This window comes from Pyxicephalus adspersus, chromosome Z (assembly GCF_032062135.1).
Source record: "Pyxicephalus adspersus chromosome Z, UCB_Pads_2.0, whole genome shotgun sequence".
Taxonomy (NCBI): Eukaryota; Metazoa; Chordata; class Amphibia; order Anura; family Pyxicephalidae; genus Pyxicephalus; species Pyxicephalus adspersus.
This window is the reverse complement of record NC_092871.1, coordinates 25128756-25146918: the sequence shown is the minus strand read 5'-3', so window position 1 is coordinate 25146918 and position 18163 is coordinate 25128756. Positions and strand designations below refer to the sequence as shown.

General features: G+C 36.8%; 1 protein-coding gene across 4 annotated transcripts in view; it reads left to right on the top strand.

The window, feature by feature from the left end:
• KLHL13 (kelch like family member 13) overlaps window positions 1–18163 on the top strand; it is a 56999-nt gene that overhangs the window by 26250 nt on the left and 12586 nt on the right. For all 4 annotated transcript variants that reach the window (XM_072431015.1, XM_072431014.1, XM_072431011.1 and 1 more), the window contains 4 exons: window positions 5214–5355; window positions 6647–6779; window positions 8877–9073; window positions 12930–13725. In XM_072431015.1, coding sequence (XP_072287116.1) covers window positions 5214–5355; window positions 6647–6779; window positions 8877–9073; window positions 12930–13725 — 1268 coding nt within the window. The remainder of the gene's footprint in view (window positions 1–5213; window positions 5356–6646; window positions 6780–8876; window positions 9074–12929; window positions 13726–18163) is intronic.

The following is an 18163-nucleotide window of genomic DNA, read 5'->3' as shown; positions in this document are numbered from 1 at the left end:
AAATAGTGCTAGGTCTTACTTTTGGGGTAGGTCTTATTTACGGGGAAACAGGGTATGTGCTACGGTAAAACTATGCTAATTTCTTTCACTGGAAACCATCTTTCCTGAAAGTTTCCATTCACAGTAGCGTGGCTGAGCATGGTGCACAGACTTGTTCAGATTGGGAAGAATAGGTGGGAGATGCCCCGCCATAGGAAATGACAGTAGGCAGTCCTGGTCACTCATTTCGTGATCCACCTGGCCAATTACTAAACATTGGCTGATTTCTGTACAAATGTTCTTAGTTCGAGATGATTAGTATTGTTCATCTTGAGCAACAATTATCTAGTGTGTGTAAGCTTTACTTGTGGGAAATCATGGAACAAAAGTCCCCTAAATGCTCTGATATACTCCATAACATATCATAAAAATGACTGTTCCTAGTAAGAAAAAATCAAACCAACTCCCTTCAAGTACTTATGGAGTTTAGATGAATTCTGTTGTCCCCAAAATTCAACAAATGGCAAAACATTTATATAGTCATTTATGTTCTCTGACAAACGGAGGTTTATTAGCCAAAATCTGTAATGCAACAGGGATAGATCTAAATAGTTTGTATTTTATTTCTTGGTTCTGCTACAATAATTGTCATATTGTTTTATTAGCTATTTGAATGTTATGCTCATATGTTCTTATACTGAATGCATCTGTGTTGTGTGTTTCCATATTTTTGTTTTTATGGTAATAAAGAGGAAGATATTTTACAAGGTCTCATAAAGGACATTATGTTGCAGATTTGTTCAATTTAGCATTTTAATGGGGCTAATTGTTTTCCTGATTGTGCAGAGCTGCATTTTCTTTTCACAGATCTGTTTTTATAATCAACGTGAGTAGGCAGAAAAAGTAGAATACAAAAAAAAAAAAAAATATTTAAAGTTGGGAAGAAAGCAGTGCAGAACACAGATTGGTACTGATGTTGAACGTGTTACCGTTTCTGAAAAGATTAGAGACATGCCACACATTTTTACTTTGTCATCTAATACCAGTCTCTTGCCTGACACCTTATTTTTAGTATATAAAAGTTCCTGTTTTAAATATATTCATTATTAGATAGATTGTTGGCTTAATTTATTGTGACATACCACACTTTTATTTGTTTTATATCCTACCGTGGTTATAAAGTACATAGATCAAAATGATGCTTCTCCAGCCAGGGTTGTTATTTTTCTCTTTTTAGGATAGACATTTGTAGTAACTGAATTGATCTAGGGACCCGGTAATAGTAATTCAAAAGTCCAAAGCTATGTTATAAATAAATAATCTGATCTCTAATGTAAGCTTTTCCCCATATTTCCACTACAATGGGAGCGATCTCTACTCTAAGCATGTATTGAAGGTCAATTCAACGCAAGGTCGGAAACTATTCTGTGATATGTTTAGTGGAGTGTTATGACAAGTGGGCAGTTCTCTCGTCTGTCAAGTGATATGTTTCTGTATTGGCAGTGGAGTTAGAATCCCAACTCGTCTTCCATGAATTTGCACAGCAATTCCTTCAGTGGTATTTCAGACTAATAAACTGGTAAATATTAAGCAAACAGGGTTTCTTTTAGGAGTTAAAGATGTTCTCATTGCAGATGTAAACAATTTCAGACTGATGTGCATTAAAGTCACAGACATCTGTTCAGATCTGCTATATCAATAACATATCCAATCTGTATTCTGTCAGATTACATACAAAATATTTTCACACCAAAGAATTAGGATTTTAACAATCCCCGTAAATCTTTTCTGGTGGACTTGGTAAAGTCACTGACCAGTCCAGAAATCCTCCTGCATTGGTGAGATTATGGAGTAATATGGTCTGTTAGAATAGTTCTTCAGCTTTTTAATTGTTTCTAGTAAACCTCAGGGAAATTTTTCCATGCCACCAGCTATATTATTTTATTTCCACCTTTGCGGTTTTAAGTTAAATATCATTCTTCACTTGTGTGATTTTCTAATGAAATTGTATTTAACACAGATCCTTTGCTATATCCAGGGAAGCAGGTCAGTTTTCAGATAAAGACCCCACCTCCCCGCAAGTCTGCTGTCGCATTAAAATTCTAATGGGATTCAGTTCAGATTTCTTTATGTTTAACAATGCTGTCTGCATACACTGTTATATCAAAAGATATGCATCGCTGCCAATGAATGGTGCCTAGTCTCACTGCTTAAGGTTGGTCAGCAGGAAATGATTGCTCGTCTAATGTGATTCTTGGGATGCTGTCTTACATATAACGCCAGAAAACATTAAAAGGCCAACTAAAGCCAATGCTGAACAAGATGATTTCCTATAACTATCATGCTCATTAGTGAAAAATATAGGTATTATCTTTGGAACTGAACTTTCTAATACCAGAAACCAATTGTGAAGCTGTGTCTGCCTGTAGCTATGTGGCTACATGACCTTACATGTCTTGTTTCCTAATAGATGGCGATCTTATAAATGCTCTTCTATTTTCTGTGATTACAAGTCCTGTCTGCTCATAAAGGGTCAGAAACAATGCATCTTCATTTCAAGTGGAAGTTCCGCTTTTAGGAATCCACAAGCAGGCAGGTTTTTATTGCAGAAAGGGACAGACAATGTTTCTTCTGCAATGCTACCTGCCTGATCACTCCAGGTATCTGACAAAAAACAACAAAACATTGAGCAATGCATATGCAGCTTCAGCTTCAGCAATCCTGGCTTCCCTGCATGGCATGGTCAAGATGGCAGAAGGAGAATGGTCTCCAGGAAGAGGAGAAAGAGGGACATGGAGACACCCTGCGCGGGTTTGGGGATGGGTGAGTATTTGAAGGTTTAGTTTCACCTTAAGCATATACAGAATTAGTGACTAGGACTGATGTTACAGGAACATGCCATTATCTGAAGCTACAAAAGTTCTGCTAGGAATGTTGAAGACTTGCAATTGTAAGGATCTGGTGGTGCCATGTGGCAGTTCGCAAATATGGTGAGCCATTCCTCTAATCTTTTTAGTTCAGGACCTAGTATAGGGTTGAGAGAAGGTGGTTCTTGGTTTCACAGGGTATTTACCATTGAGCTATAGTGTGTAGAGAAACTACTTGCAGCATTCGGGGTTATGTGCAGCTCATAGCAAGCTCCTAGCAGCGAAAACTTGTGTGAAATTTTAAAGGGTCACAAGAATAAACCCTTTAAACGAGTAAATAAAGTTCAATCCTTCAAATGCTCATTTATCATTTTTTTGACCAGTTTTTAGAAAGAACATGGACTTATTTTTCTGGTTCCATTTTCTATATTGGGGAATACCATTCATATTTGCAGTGAATATACATCTCTTTATCATATCTGAAGATGCAAAGGAAATAGTGGCTTCCTGAGTACCTTCATTCTTGGTTAAAGGCTTCTTGTGAAACTTGTCAGACACTGCTACCTGCCACTTACAGACATTCTGCTTCATATCTATCACTATATACTCATACACACCCTTACTTGAGGAACAAATTCAGAGAAGAGTCTTTTCTATGGCTTTTAGTAGGTAAGGTATATATCACAAACATAGCCTAAAGTATGAATAACTACGTTCTTATCTTGCGTTTTGTTAGATAAGAACCTTTTTTGAGAAATGTATCTTCTGATCACTTGTACAATGTGTTTAATAATTCTGTCATGTTTTCGGTGCAGTTGTGTTTTAATTTTGAAGACCATGTATGAGCTGGAAAGTACTATTCCAGTTCTACCCAATATTTATCTTTCTGTTTTAATGTTTACTTGGGTATGGTCTTTCAGGAATGCTAGAAAATTTTCCCTAATTTTTTTTTTTTTTTTTGTTGAAATTCTCTACCTGCATCAAAAAGAACGGCAATACCATACTGTCTGTAATAGATGGTTTGCGTTATCTTATTGCTGTGAAATTACGGGTCACCGTTGCCAGCTTACTTAATTTTTCAATTGTGGTCCTGGTGGCTTTAACATCTGTTTTTTTGATTGATTTCAATTGAGTGCATACTCAAGTTTAGGGATTGATTTATTTTTTTTAGAATGCCAAGTTTAATAGTAGTAATGTCTAATTAGGAGTTTGCGGGAAAACTATATCTAATCTCAAATACTTAGATACTTAAAAAAGCTCCAAAATGACCTGAAGAAATCTCTGGATTAATACATGTTCAATCCAGTCCAGAAAATTAAGGCGCCAGGATCATCTTTTTGAACTTCCAGCAATGTGTAAAGGCCTAAATGATAAAGTTCAGTGTTGTGTCCCTCCCCCCATGCTTTTGACTTATTAGTGGATAACTTTTTAAGAGTTTTGATCCCTTTACCTGTGCTACCCAATGTGTTTGCATGAAAAATGCCATTAGGCAAACGAGAATACATTACACTGAATTTTCATACTTATTTATGTCCTGGTGATAGCAGCTCATTTACTTCAGGGTTCTAATAATGTGCCAGTAGGGTATAGTATTTTATTTTGTAGTGGTCCTTCGTGTACTTATGTTTTTACCATTTTCTAAAGATAACAATGAAGGGAACATATTGTTTTATAGCTTTTGTGTTTGAAATTAATGTACTCCCTAGATTATCAAATCACTGTATCATTACATTTTAAGTGGATGTCTTATATTTTGTGTGTAGACAAAGTAATCACAAAAGGACCTTACATGGTGGGGAAATTGGCACAATAACTGTGGTAGACATGCCGCCTTGCTCTAGTTATTTTAAAGCATGTTTGCTTTGTTAGTTACTTTGAATTGGACATTTATACTATAAATGTGTGGATCAAATTTGTGAATAGACTACAGGAGCAGTATATCAGGTCCAATCTAAAGTGTGGGTTTTTTTTTCCCCCTTTTTTTCTTTTTCTTGCTGAATGATGCCTGGACACAAATATCCTATTATATTACACATCTGTGTTCTGGTGTAACTTTGTATTTGTTTGCAAGTATCAGATTGGCATTAAGTTTCCAGAACTTTAGCCATCTGTGTTTTGCAGTCTGTGGAAGGTCCCCCTCTTTCCCTGCTTGGGATACACTGGCACCCTGCTCCTCCCTTTCCCCCTTGCCCCGGTGCTGTCATTTTCTTAGTGTTAAAATAGTAACAAGTGATAATTTACGCTGATGAATTACACACTCGTTGAAGTGTTTGTTTTTTTTTTTTTGCATGTATTCACATTTTTTTTTTATTTTTAAAATTCATAATACTTGTCTAAACGTTTAGTTGTGATCCTGTTTTATTTCAGATCCTTGGTAGAGGAGGAGGACCCTCATTTGAAAGTCTCTCTTGGGAACACCGATATGGGTGTGTCTGCTCACCTTCAGTCTTCAAAGACGGGCACCACTCGCTACTTCACCAGCAATACTCATAGTTCAGTGGTGTTACAGGTAGGTGATCTTCCTTGATTAATATTTAAACCCTAGAAAAAAAATGTAGTGTATAACAAGTTCTAAGTTGTAGTGATAGTATTGTTTTCTTTAAAGCCAGGAGCTGGCATAACAGCCAGGCAGAAGGCAAAAAGTCAGCAACTGCAACCTAACTATTTTGAGTTAGCCTTGTGAAAATTTGACGTTAGTTTTGTTGTTTACATAGACTGTACTTGTTCTGTTTCTTACCAGCTGTGTTTTAGTCCCAGAAACATAGACATGCTAGAACAAGTAATTCCAGTGGCAGCAGTGGACCTGTAAAATGAAAGTGTCTGAAAAGGGAACTTTACAGCATTTCTTCACAGCAAGCTATACAACTTGAACTTTTATTTTCAAGTTGTCCTTTCCAAGTGCAGGTTCCAGATAAATTTTTCATGTGACCCCCCCCCCCCCACATACGCTACTGCTATTAGCTCTGTCTGTCTCCTCTTTCTCTGGCTATCCTGCTTGACATGTATTTCTTAAAACCATTATATTTATGCATTGTACAACTGAAATTTGTGAATTATGATTTCTATACATTTCCCATAGGTAAGGACAGATGTGAAATTATGTAGGAATGCTCACTTTGTTATACTGTCAAGTTCCATTCATGTGAACTTGAATACTAAGATGCCATAAATCCTCAAATATTTGACCTTATGTGAGCTGCATTGGAAAACAATAGCTAGTAATCCGTCAATATTAGAAAAAGTTTTACTTTTATAACCACTGAATTATTATTACCTTTGGCATCATCATTGAATGTGTAAGCCTTTATGGAGTATTGTCCCTACTGAATACTTACTTGGGGGTATATTGGATAAGAGGGTATTTTAGTGAACACTGAAAACTGGGTAAATAGATCTTTGTAGGAAGAGAAAAGCTCCAAAAATCTAGCAGCATACTTTTGTTGTATATGTGAATAATGTGTAACCTTTATGCTAACTTCCGTGAGCCAGCATTTCAAACATGTCTCTCTGCTGTACATAGAATAATGCACCATACAGTGTTCTCTCCAGCCCTTCTAGCTGGGTGCACCACCCACCACTTTTTCAGTAACCACCCGGCTGGTTTTGGGTAGTTACTGATATGTTGGGTCACAATACAGTGGTTGTCACCTGCCTATAGCTTCTTTTCCTCCAGCTTAAAAACATTTCTGGGTGGAATACTAATGTTGAATATTTCGGCTTTAGTGATAATTTTTGTTGTTACGATCGTAAGATGAACGTTTTACTCCAGGATTTATCCTGTTCCATTGTGTGCATTTTAGGGTTTTGACCAGTTACGAATAGAAGGATTGCTTTGTGACGTTACACTTGTGCCAGGCGATGGCGATGAAATCTTTCCAGTTCACCGAGCCATGATGGCTTCCTCAAGCGATTATTTCAAAGCCATGTTTACAGGTAATTTATCTTTCTGTATCCATCAACAATACTCCTCACTAGGTTGTTGTATGTGTTAAATATTAGACCTCTTACAGATGAAGTGCTCCCCGGAACACAATCATTTTGATATGAGCAGCTTTAGGCAGATAAATTTTCTAGTACAGACCCTTAGATAGTCATTTGTTTTCCTTGTTGAAAATGAATAGAATTCCTTCACCGTTTTGGTTATGAAAACAGTCAAAATAGACATTACAGTATATATATATTTATATATAATAATGAGTCTCACTTGTGAATTATAGGAAAGGAGCTGTTCTTTGAAGTGAGCAAATATAGTTTTTTTTTCGACTAAAAAAAAAAAAAAAAAAAAAAAAATACCCCTGGTCTCAAGGTACACAATGCCACTTGACTTCCAGTGGCTTGTTTTCATACTTCATAATTTTTACCTCTTCAACAAGGAAAGAATGAGATAAAATTGACATGAGAAATATATATAATTTGAGACCAGCAGGTTTTGTAAAAGTGCTAAATTAAAACTGTCTTACATTTTCCCACCTTAGTTATATGTATAGTTATCCAGAAGTTTACCAAGTGGAGCAAATTCATTTCAGGACAAAATGTCACTCTTGGGGATTGTGTTGGTGTCCAAAGTCTGGTATATAAAGAAAACTTTTTGTACAATACTTGATTAATGTTTTTATTTTTTGAGGTAGTGGGGTTTGCAGAACCACAGCTATTGTTTTTGGACCATATACTATGGTGTATTTTGATATTTACATAAATTGGCTTTTATTGAGCGTTTCTGCTACCTCTGTTGGCTGGCTTATGTCTATGCCGTGTTCTGACTGTCCATTTCTATTCATCGATTAGTGCACTTGATCTGCTTTAAGTAGGTTGTGCATATACAACAACATGGATCGGAGTAACAGAACCCTTAGGGTTCGGTTGTTCCCTACAAAAACAATCCTGAAGCGTATAAACATACTTAATTCTTTTGCCGAGTAAAGTACAATCTATTTAAATCTATTTAATGTCCTATTACAAGCAGTTCTGTATATCTTTAAAATACTTTACTTCTGTTAAGCTGCGTACACACTTCCAATTTTTATCGTTCAAAACGAACGACGAACGATCTATTGGGCAAAAATCGTTCGTAAAAAAAGTAACCAACGACGCCGACGAACGAGGAAAGTCGTTGGAAACGAACGACCGGACCGGCGGATCGGATTGGACGACGATCGTTGAACATCGTTCGTTGATCGTCCATGATCTGAGCATGCGTAATGAACGAACGTTCGTTCACTTTCCTGTCGTGCACATAGTTCCTCTATCGCTCAAACGATCGTATCTAGTGTGTGTACAATATCTACGAACGATCGTGTCGTTATCTCTATGTGCAGGATCGGTGCTATACGATCGTTCTTAAATATCGTGCACGATCGTTCGTCGTTCGTTTGCCGACGATAATAATTGGAAGTGTGTACGTAGCTTAAGACTTTCAAATATTTTATAGAAATATATAGTTTTTGGGAGGGTCTCGCATAATTCAATGAACCTCAATGCCGGGAAACCTACTCCAGCTCCTTTTTAGTCTGCATTGACCACTACAAAAGCCAGTGATAAATGCGCATGTGCTATACAGAGAACATTGTTTATGCCACTAATGTTTTGGATCAGATTGCTTTGCCAGACAGCTTGAAAATGCATGAAAAAATAGGATAGATGCCTTTTAATTATTGTGGTCATTTACTGTGATCTCCCAGACTGCTTTGCTTTCAATTCCAGGTTTTTGCATGTGTGAGGAAAAGTATTGAAATAGATGTAGAAAATATGCTACAATTTATTCAGAATACAATACTATTTTTGAGCACATTTTGAGTAGTATGCTTGGTTTATTAGTGTACAGTGATGCCTATTGCACCTGGAATCTGTGAATGCCATTTCTCCGCAAGAACAAGTACATAACTTTTTAATCTCTGAATATTTAACACTAGAATTTTGTTAACATCATGTTCGTATTCAAGTGTCAGCTGCGTACAAAAGGCTTGTAAAGTGGTATAACTTTTTGTGTGTATCTTAAGGATAATTAAAATAGCGACTGATTTCTTGTTCTAGGTGGAATGAAGGAACAGGACTTAATGTGCATTAAATTACACGGCGTGAACAAAATTGGATTAAAGAAAATTATTGATTTCATTTACACTGCAAAACTTTCCTTGAATATGGATAATCTTCAAGATACACTGGAGGCTGCAAGTTTTTTACAGATACTTCCTGTGTTGGACTTCTGCAAAGTGTTTCTTATATCTGGGGTAAGATCAAAGTGCAATGTTTGTTCTGTTTTGATTAGTGTTGCTGTATATATTAGGCAAAACATAGGTGTTCACAAATCTGTTCACCGTACATGGTTTGTACAACCTCAGAGTCTCAACAACCATAGTCATTTAATGTAATGATGCCTTTCAGGCCAAGTTTCATACAAAGTATTAAAAAAGTTTATGGAATTAGCTAGCAAATGATCATATGTTGAGTTTGAGAAGGGCTTGAGCCAAAGTTAGGCATGCATATGTATTGTATGTATATAAATAGAATTAATTTTAGAGCAGGGTGGGCTGCAATTACTTTTAAGTGGAGTGCTCTGCAACAAGGATTAACAGTCTATCACTTAATTATATAAAAATATATAAATATATATATAGTAAATATAATAACTGCTTCTGTGTTTTTTGTTTTGTAAGCTGGTAAGAAAGTAATGCTTTTTGCTGCCATAATGTATAAGACGGGTTAAAAAGAAAATCTTACCCTTTTTTTATTGCTGATGGATTCCCTTTGCAACTTATTTGTTTTGCATTTTTTTTTAAAACGCATAATTCCTATTCTTATGAGTAATGGAAATGGCTCATTTGTTACTAGAATCTCACACACTTTTTATCTCCTCTCTCCCTCAAATTTTCAAGGGTTTAGAACATAAATTTACATTAGCAAGTAAGGATGTTGGTCTTTTGCAAAGGAAAGATTAACAATGGCATGGGTGTATATTTTTTTTAATAAGGTCCAGTATTTTAGGCCATTTATCAGTTATTGTTATGCTAACAAATGATTTTAGGAGGACTACTTAAGGAAACAATAAAATATTCCTAAAGCCCATGCTAGCTGGTCATAGTCTCTGAGAGCAGAATTTGGCTCAGGTCCTTTATTTCCTGGAGGAAAGCAGATAAATAAATGAATTGGCTTAAATTACCATTTTACCTTTTTTATGCTTTTTGAATCTTACTGACCATGAAGTTGGTCAGCAAGATTAAAAAAAGTAATCTGTGAAATATAGCACCATCTAGTGGCTCTTCTAGTTGCCATGACATGAGAATAAATCATTACCAGTTGTAACTGGCTTTATTAAAATATTAACACTTCTTTTTATGTATACCCTCCCCCCCCCCCATTTTGGACATATCAGGCATAAGAATACAACTGTGTTGCCAATTAAGTGATTAGTAAACATCATTACAGAGTTACTCTATACCAGTGCCCGTTTTGGTACTTTGTACATCATTCCTTTTTGAGGTTCATCCTTCTGGTAAAGTTACGGTGATGTACACAAATGTTTGTAATTACATATTATTTAATACATGCAGGGAAGCCTGTGGCATCCTCCGAGGGCCAAACGGCTGAAAAATACAAATACTCAAATACAGGTTGGCAACAGAGTAGGGAGCAATTACACCTGTATGATTTTAACCTCACAAGGCTTTTCTCTCCTCCTATTCCTGAATATTCCCTCCTTTTTGATACTGTTATGCACCAAAATCTTGAACTCCATTGGTATCGGTGATGCGCTCTCTTGATTTGCTTCTTATCTGTCTAACCGCTCCTTTCAATTTTTTTTAATCGGTTCTACTCCTCTGGCCTCTTTTCCCTGTTGGTGTTCCCCCAAGGGTCAGTTCTTGGACAGGTTCTGTTTTCTCTCTCCCACTCCCCCTGACATATTCCTAACTGTTAACAACATGTTATTCATCCCTTCCCTCAAGCACGTTGTCCTGTCATCACCTTTGATTCTGCCCTCTCATTTACCCCCCATATTCAGAACATTTCCAGGTTCTTTCAGTTTCATCTACGCAACATCTCCAAAATTCACCCCACCTGTCCCCTGAGACCACCAAACTCCTTGTACACGCTCTTATCTCTCATCTGGACTACTGTAACATCCTCCTATCTGGTGTTCCACTAACCCGACTCTCTCCTCTCTATTATGAATGCTACAGCCAGACTTATCCTTCCTTCCCAGCACTCTTCTGCTCCATCACTTTGTATTTTTCTTCATTGGCTTCCTTTTCACCTTAGAATAAAATCCAAGCTACTGTGCTTTGCCTTTAAATCTCACTGCACTGCTTATTTTGAATCACTCCATGTTGGGAGGGCACTTGGAGTTCGCCCCTAACAGATCAGGGCTATTGACCCTTGTAAAGGACAAAGTCAGTCCCTGTGACTGCAGCCCAAAGAGTCTCAGAGGAAGCTGCATGGTACTGGTTGCATAGAAGTGGTGTCTGCAAGGCACTATGGTAAGGTAAGTAAACATCCTTGTTCACCAAACTTCCAGTCTAATGTAGAAGACTGGATATCCCATATATCATTATGTACTGCCTACCATGCCATGCATCCTCCCATAACAAGGAACTAAATGGCAGTTGACAATGAGCTGCTGCTGCTGAGAAAAGGTTATGTCTCATGCCCAGAATAGGGGCAGATTTCTCCCTGGGGTTTTGCTGCTGGACTGTTTTTAGCTAGGCAACAGGCAAGAGTTGTATTTTAGGTAACACACATTTTACTTTCAAGCTGAATGTGAATCTAACTTTGTGTTTTTTAAGCTGGAAAAACCTCTTAACGTAAGCTAACCTGCTTTTAGTAGTCATAGCAGGCTTTTATCAATATCTGGAGCCTACTTGTAGTGCTATTTTTAGGGCAAAGGAGATTAATTCAACATCCCTTACCTAGAAACATCCTATTGTAATTCTTGGCTAACATTTGGAGTGCTGGGTAAGAGATTTCTGCCTAGTTCCATATAAAACAAACCAGTGCTTTGCCCTTTTAGGTTAGTACAAAAGGATGGTTGCAGTGGAGCAGATGGCTTATTTACCTCCTTGGCATTTGCCAGCACAGGTTTTTAATGGGCACTAGATGTCTAAAGTTGTGGTGTAACCTTCACATAAAGAAGCAAACATTTTTAATGATTAGTGAAGCCTGAAGTCCCTTCTTGAATGGGATGGAAATCTGCCCAATTTGGCTACTTTTAACTGCTCTTGTAAGACCTAAACTAAACATTAAAGCTTTTGATCAGGCTAGCAGTGAGGTTTCAGTGCAGTTACCGCTGCCTTGGGGAAGACACTACATGTAACTTCCACTCACGGCAGCCCCATAGATAATGAGTAGGGGGCAGTGAGCATTTAAGTACCACTCTCTGTTGGCTTTTATATCTTCTGCGGTGCAAGTGAGATAGCGGGTGAGAAGTGGGATTGCTTCATCTCAAGTTAGGTCTGAACCTAGCCTAAAATCCACAAAATCTTTTCTGAGTTTTGCATAGAGAAGCTGTCTGTGTACATATTTCTATATGAGGTTTCTTTAGTTTGTGTGATTTTATGTTAAGTAGAAACTTTATGATCAGGGGCACAAAAACGTAACGCTTCCCCCAGCCTTACTTACCCTTACCAATAATCTTAAACTATCCTATTTATTTAATAAATCAAATGTATAAATTTCACGTCTACCTTTTAGTTACACAAAACCATGTGTATGTTAATACATCTATTTGTGTAACAAGGTTTGTGCAGTTGTTCATGGTATGTTTGTTACACAGGTTAATGTCTAAATTTAATAATTTCATTGACTTCTGCTTGTAAATGTGCATTTTATAGAACAATGCTTGATTTGTCTATTTTATGTTCTCAATGGGGTATGTGATATATTGACCTAGAAAGATTGCCCCTGCCAAACCAAAGCCATTTATCAGTTTGGGCTAGTAGTAAAATAATTGAATATTATAATCACGAACTCAAGGTACTTCTCCATTTTTTTTTTTTTTTTTTTATACATACAAAATAAATTTTTATTGTAATTTTCCAGTTGATCTTGATATAATTTTATAGATTTATATATATATTTATATTTTCTATTTAGGTCACTCTGGAAAACTGCGTAGAGGTTGGAAGAATTGCAAACACCTACAATCTCACTGAAGTTGATAAATATGTGAATAACTTTATTTTGAAAAATTTTCCACCCTTATTAACTACTGGGGAGTTTGTGAAGCTTCCATTTGAACGACTTGCCTTTGTGCTTTCTAGTAATAGCCTTAAGCAATGTAGCGAGCTTGAACTATTTAAAGCGGCATGCCGTTGGCTGCGTTACGAAGATTCACGTATGGAATATGCTGCAAAAATAATGAAGAACATCCGATTTCCCCTCATGTCACCACAGGACCTTATAAATCAAGTTCAAACCGTTGACTTCATGAGAACTGACAACACTTGTGTTAACTTACTTTTGGAAGCTAGCAATTACCAAATGATGCCGTACATGCAGCCAGTCATGCAGTCTGAAAGAACTGCCATTCGCTCAGATAATACCCACTTGGTGACGTTGGGGGGAGTTTTGAGGCAGCAGCTTGTGGTTAGCAAAGAACTGCGGATGTATGATGAGAAAGGAAATGAATGGAAATCCTTGGCTCCCATGGATGCTCCCCGGTACCAGCATGGAATAGCAGTCATTGGCAATTTTCTTTATGTGGTTGGTGGCCAGAGTAATTACGACACAAAAGGAAAAACAGCCGTGGATACTGTGTTTCGATTTGACCCACGTTACAACAAATGGATGCAAGTGGCATCTTTGAATGAAAAACGTACCTTTTTCCACCTAAGTGCCCTGAAAGGTCATTTGTATGCAGTTGGCGGTCGCAATGCCGCTGGTGAACTTGGTGAGACTAAATTTTTTTTTTGTCTTGCTGTGCCCATATATTGTATATTTGATATTTACAGCCTGTTTATTTCTGTTGACCAATTAAAAGGAAGCATTGTGAAAGTTTTGAAAGATGGTTATAAATTTTGCTTGCTTTCAATGTCACGATAAAGTTAAAAAAAAAAAAAAAACTCCACTATTTTTTTGTTTTTTTTATCAAACTATTAACTGCTACACAAGCCATTTAAAAAAAAAAAATGGTTTATAAACATGATCTCTATTTCAGTCTGCAGCTAAAAATAATGTTCTAAACATGTCCATGGCTTTCTAAACTGTCAGGAAAAAATGCTTCCTTTTTTTTTCTGTATGGCAAGCTTTAGGCATTTGATACACCTTTGGTGCACATAATACGCTCAGTTCTCCGTTTCTCATCAGTCTGTTCTGAGTCAAATTTCCTGCAATGTGAGTTTCATTTTTGTTGAGCTATTCTCTAAGGGTTCTGTTTATAAAGCAGTGAATCTGATATACACCAAACATTCTTTGCTGGATAATCAGTCACTGGCAATGAAAACACATAGACTTGATAGTTTTTCCACCAAAGAATGAGGATCGTATGCAGAGAACTGAACTTCTTCAATGCAACACTGACTTTGCTTAGATGGGTTATAATAAAGGCACACCTTCAAGGTTAGAAATCCTTTTAAAATTGAAAATGGTAAAACTAAAGAGAGGCCTGAATGTGCAGGAATGTTCCAAAAATCCTAGAAGCATGTGTAATTTACCTACATAGGGACTTTTTTTTTTTTTTTTCACATAACTGGTACATCCTGGCAATTTCAATAGCATAGTTGCATTTTTGCATTTTTTTATGCATTCTTTTGGGAATTACCTATTGGAGGTTCTTAAACTTGTACGATAGATTAGCATAACGTGCACTGCTAAGCACAAGATTAGGGAACTCAATATGTTCAGACGTTGGTTAGGCCACCTATGTTTAGTATCTCTTAGAAGCGGAGCATGAGAACATGTGAAGAACACAAATGTGGAATTTCTTTTATTGTGAAAAAACCTGGAGTGGGCTAAAAAAAATCAAGACCTACTGGTTATAGATGTCCCAGAGGTTGGATGAGATTTCCTGGCCAGATCCCAGAGTAAACGAAAGCTTAAAGCAGAACTTTGCCTCATAAAAAGAAGCAATGCTTTTAATAGCACAAGGAACATGCTATCTTTTCTGCAGTAAAACATTTTTACCGTTTGCAAACTTCTTCAAATGTGCAGCTCCGTGTATATTCTTGCCATGGTTTTAGTTGTCTCATCCAAGGCCAGTCAGTGAGTATGGATAAACAAGAGATCAGTCATTGTATCAGTGGAGCACGGCTGGCTATTGGCAGCTTTACTTCTTCTTTACGTCTCACTCTTTTAAAAACAGAAGAAATGTAGGTGACTTTGCTTTTCAGTTTGTCCTTTCATTTTATTGTTTAGCTTTTGTGAGCATCATTTAGTCATTCATGCTTTTATTTTAGATGGTTCTGAACCTTTTCGATGTTAATGACAAGCAAAAAGAGGAGGTACAGAGTTATTCTGATTCTGTAGACTTTCCTTTACCCTAAAGCTGTTAAACACGTGGCCACAACGTCACCACTCACATTGCTCTAAATTGCATATAATATTGTATTCTGTTCTAGATTTAAAAATAATTGCCAGGATACAGTCTTCAGTCCTTTTGCATCTTTTTGTGTATTATCAGTGCATGGCATGGCCTTTAGCTGTTTGCATGTGTGAATGTTTTGAATGACAGCCTTAAAATAGGACTGTGATTACCTGACAAGCAGTTATTAAGCAGCTGATTCAACATATCATAAACTGACAATGTTGTGGTGATTGTTGGAGAATTATTGGCTACAGTGTGATAGACACCAGCATGCATTTTAACTCTTTGTTAAATGCAGTCTGTCTTCCTACTTCTTGAATAATTTTGTCTCAGTAGCTGATACAGTTACAATGGTGTGAATGCTTAGAATCATGAATCGACCATGATGATACGCCATTGTCCCTTTGAAGAATGCCTTGGTGACCATTATATTATGGTCATTGTGCTTTTACCAGCTATTGGTAGTAAGGAGAGCATTTTAAGATAAATGCATATGCCAAAAGATGCCTTATGTTGCCTCTTATGACCAAGCTTGCGTGTTTTCTTGTCCAGACACCCTGGATGAGCTACTTTTTTATTGCAAGTAGTTGAAATATTGGTCGTATCCCTGTTTTTAAACGGAAACATGTTTTTTTAAAAAAAATCTTTATTTTAGATTTGTGAGCATTCCTTATTCAAGTTTTGTAGCTGAGCTTTTTTAGAAATGTCTTATGTAAAATAAAGTACCTGAACAGTCAGCAGAATTCTCCTTGGTCCCTACCACTTTGTGTGCACCTGCCTATTGATTAATGGGTCTTCTTGTGCTATTGTGCACTTTGTTTTATACTTAATTATCCAGTCAAGCTGTAACAATGCTTTTAAAGCCTTTTTGTTTACAATCTAGTGACCTGCACTCAATAAATATAAGGGACAATCTCCTGGCAAAAATCATTAGATGTGTGGATATTGTCCACCCAGTGGTGTCTTTTAATATTGATGGTTACATAAAGTTCTGTTCAGGTAACTTAATTATTGTGCCAGGAAAGACCATTGGGATTTTTGGTTGGAAATAATGATTCATGGGAATAGTGATCTGTTCCTGATAACAGTGAGGAAGGTTATGCAGAAACAGCAGTATGAAGAGCACATAGGGATCAGTGGCCTCTTATGCGTTAGCTTTTTCACTAGCAAGTAGAATCAAATACAAAAAAAAAAAAAATTGCCAATTTGTCATGAACACATTTCTTTTTTTTTTTTTAAAACACTGCATTGCAAGAACCCCTTTAGACAATATATGTTACTTGTGTCTATAAGAATAGCTTATTCTAAAAGTCGCCCCCTTCATCCTAACACTAGAGTTTGGTTTCTGCATCTTTTGCTACTCGGCAAGAAATAACCAGCTAGGCTTAAAGATTTTTTTTCCCTTTAAAATCATTTGAGATTGTCTTAAATTTATGGTATTATTTGCTTATATTTTGCCTCCTTATGTACCTCCCTCTCATCACCAAGCTTTTGACATAAAAAATAGTTTACATTTGTTACCTTTCTATAGGCATGATGACCATCTCTGGGCCTCAGTGCAGGCAGATTATGACTGGTGGCAGAGGGCAGGTTGCTCAACATAGCTTCTTTAACCCCCCTAGCGGTAATCCTGAGTGTGACTCGGGGTGGATTTTTCCTGCAAAAAGCAGTGATCCCGAGTCACACTTGGGGTCACAAAAAATCATAAAAAAATCCCACTTACCTTGCTCCGTTGTCGTCCTGCTGGCCCCCGCAGGTCCTTTGGACACGTCCTTTTTCGCCAATCTTCAGTGGCAAACTGCAGAGACGATCTCTGGGGTTTCCTAGTGACGTTGGTGCAGCCATAAGGGTTGTCGGGAAATTTAAATACTTTTGTATTGCAGTCCAATACAAGGAAATCTTGGAATATATACATATAATATACATGCTACTGTACAGGTTTATTACATGTTTCACTATTTTTTTTTAAAAAGATTTTTTTTTTTTTTAAGTTTAATAAATTTAATAAATATTGGATATATTTCAGGTGAGTTATGCCTGAGAATTATAGGCCTACAATGTAAAATAAATTTCAATGCAAAAAGTAATACTTTTTGTATGGAAATACGGACAAAATTAGAACGCTAGGGGGGGGTTTAAACATCAGACTTTCAGTCTCAGTATCAGCAGCTTCTAATGATCACGATGTATATTGAAATTGGCATAAGCAATTTTAGTATAGGAAAGCAGTCTGTACAGATGTGCAAAACTAAATGTAAGGTTGGAGTTCTGTTTTAAGGATCATAAGAATTTATTCATGGCTGTTTGTGGTTGTGGCTATATAACTCTGATGAATTGGTCTCCTGCTGGCTTATAGCTATTCACAAGATCTCCCCTATACTGTATCCAACTGTGAGATGTCTGTATCACTAATGTTCCCAAAATTCTAACTGGAGAGTATAAACCTTTGTAGCAGTAGTGTGGATAAATAGAATTCTCTGGCACCAAGATCTTTGCAGGTGTCTCCAGGAGTGCTCTAAAACCATTGTGTAGATGTTGGAATACTTGTAGAAAACATGCAACCTTTTTTTGTTCTTTTTTGGTATCTTTAAGATTTTAGGTAGACCGTTTTTATCAAGTTGTTCTACTAAATAGTTTTTAAACGCTGATAAAATATATCTATCTTTAGGGCAGACAAATTATCGGATTCTGGCACTATATAGTTTTGGTTTTTGGGAGCTAAGAGGTACGGTCTTGGAGCTAATAAGTATGTTTTTCTGGTGATTTTACAAATCTAAACATCAAATCTTCTACTGGTCTATTTTTA